The 1,702-nt window shown below is 56.4% G+C and overlaps 2 protein-coding genes across 2 annotated transcripts in view; both read left to right on the top strand.

Moving 5' to 3' along the window:
* The window catches only part of INO80B (INO80 complex subunit B), a 9,270-nt gene extending 8,267 nt beyond the window's left edge, over window positions 1–1,003 (top strand). Inside the window, exon 6 of the mRNA XM_027772948.1 lies at window positions 655–1,003. Coding sequence (XP_027628749.1) covers window positions 655–919 — 265 coding nt within the window. The 3' untranslated portion in view covers window positions 920–1,003. The remainder of the gene's footprint in view (window positions 1–654) is intronic.
* Window positions 1,004–1,475: 472 nt separating this feature from the next.
* Window positions 1,476–1,702, top strand: part of WBP1 (WW domain binding protein 1) — a 2,880-nt gene continuing 2,653 nt past the window's right edge. Inside the window, exon 1 of the mRNA XM_006151214.3 lies at window positions 1,476–1,656. Within this exon, the coding sequence (XP_006151276.1) occupies window positions 1,653–1,656 (4 nt within the window). The 5' untranslated portion in view covers window positions 1,476–1,652. The remainder of the gene's footprint in view (window positions 1,657–1,702) is intronic.

Here is a 1,702-nt window from a genome sequence, read left to right as displayed (position 1 = left end):
AGTCCTGGACCTGGTGGCTTGCTTTCTCACTTCCTCTCTCTCTCTCTCTCTCTCACCCTCTTGTCTCTCTCTGGTCAAATTAAAAATCAATGAATGAATGAATAAATAATAAAATAGTTATTTTTAAAAAAAGATAAAAAACAATACCGAGAAACCTGTGGGGAGGGGCACTAGGTAGTACGGTAGTTAAGGTGCTGGTCTCCCACATGGTCGACTGCGGTTCAAGGCCCAGACCTGGTGGCTTGCATTCTCATTTTTCCTCCCTCTCTGCTCAAATTAAAAAATAATATTAAAAACAAGTGGTACAGACAGGTGGTACAGAGAGTTCTGATACCCAAGTCAGGCAGGTAACATTACTGATACTTTTCCCTGTGCGAGTCAAGGCCCTAAGATGAATGAATGGCGACCCGGGTGGCGGAAGTATTACGGGACCCTTAGAGAGGGTGCTCATTAATACTCTTCCCAACGCCTGCACTCAAGACCCTGCCTTCTATGTGCCCTCTTCCCTTCCTGGGATATGGCAGACTTTGCTTCTGTCTTCATCCATTTTCAGACACCACCCCGTCTCTTTCTCTCTTTAGAGAGCTCTGCTCCAGAAGGCCCGGAGTCAGCCTTCTCCGATGCTGCAGCTGCCTGTGTCTGGGGGCTGCCCGGGTCCCCCATGGTGCGCTACAGCAGCGGGGCACAGGGCTCCACCCTTTCCTTCCCACCTGGGGTTCCGGCTCCGGCGGCTGTGTCTCAGCGGCCGTCCCCATCAGGGCCTCCTCCGCGCTGCTCAGTACCTGGCTGCCCCCACCCGCGCCGGTATGCGTGCTCCCGCACTGGCCAGGCGCTCTGCAGCCTTCAGTGCTACCGCATCAATCTGCAGATGCGGCTGGGAGGCCCCGAGGGCCCCTTATCCCCCCTTTTAGCTACTTAAGGCCCTTGCCTCCTCCGGACTCTGCCCTCTTCCATGCCCGTTTTCAGTCTTTCCCATCCTATTAAATTTCATCTTGTGCCTCGACTTGTACGGAATTGGGGGAGTGGTATGGGCACGCCTCTCTGGTACACACGTATTTCCCCCGCTGTGGCTCGTGCCGACTCTTGGGGCTTCGGAACAACCACAGGAAAACTGCCAGGTCTGCACCCAGACTCGGGCAGGCTTTTGGGACCTCGCCTCTTCCCTCTGGATTACCTGGCGTGGTCCGGCAGTTGGCGTCACCCGGAAAAAGTGATTCAAGCCAATCAGCGGGGACTTTGCTCTTCTGTCCAGCTATTCATTGGTTGTTAAACCGAAGCCAGTTCTGTTATCGGTATTGGCTATTGTCGCTGTCAGTCAAGCCTTCGGTCGAACCTTACCCCACTCTTTGTCTGTGCAAGCCCTTGTTGTCTGGGAGAGTGGCGGAGGTGCTGCTGCTGATTGGTTACAGTGTGATGGCTCTGGTCTGCCCCCATTGGCTCGTCCGTCAAAGCGCGGTTCTGATTGTTTAAATAGAGCAGTCAGGGCTCTAGTTGGCAGAGCTCTCCCCGGATGGAAGCTCCGGCCACGGAGTGATGGTGGCGGCAGCGAAGATGGGCCGGGCAGGGACCATGGCGGTGGCGGCAGAGGTGGCAGGGGCGGGGCGGCTGGCAGTAGAGGAGGCTGTGGTCTTCAGGGGGCTGTAGGTGGAGGCATGGCTCGGGCCAGCAGCGGGAACGGCCGCGAGGGGGGCCGGGGGGCGCC

Source organism: Tupaia chinensis, unplaced genomic scaffold, assembly GCF_000334495.1.
Source record: "Tupaia chinensis unplaced genomic scaffold, TupChi_1.0 Scaffold000316_1, whole genome shotgun sequence".
Taxonomy (NCBI): Eukaryota; Metazoa; Chordata; class Mammalia; order Scandentia; family Tupaiidae; genus Tupaia; species Tupaia belangeri.
The sequence above is the reverse complement of the archived record's forward strand: the minus strand, read 5'-3'. Positions and strand labels throughout refer to the sequence as shown.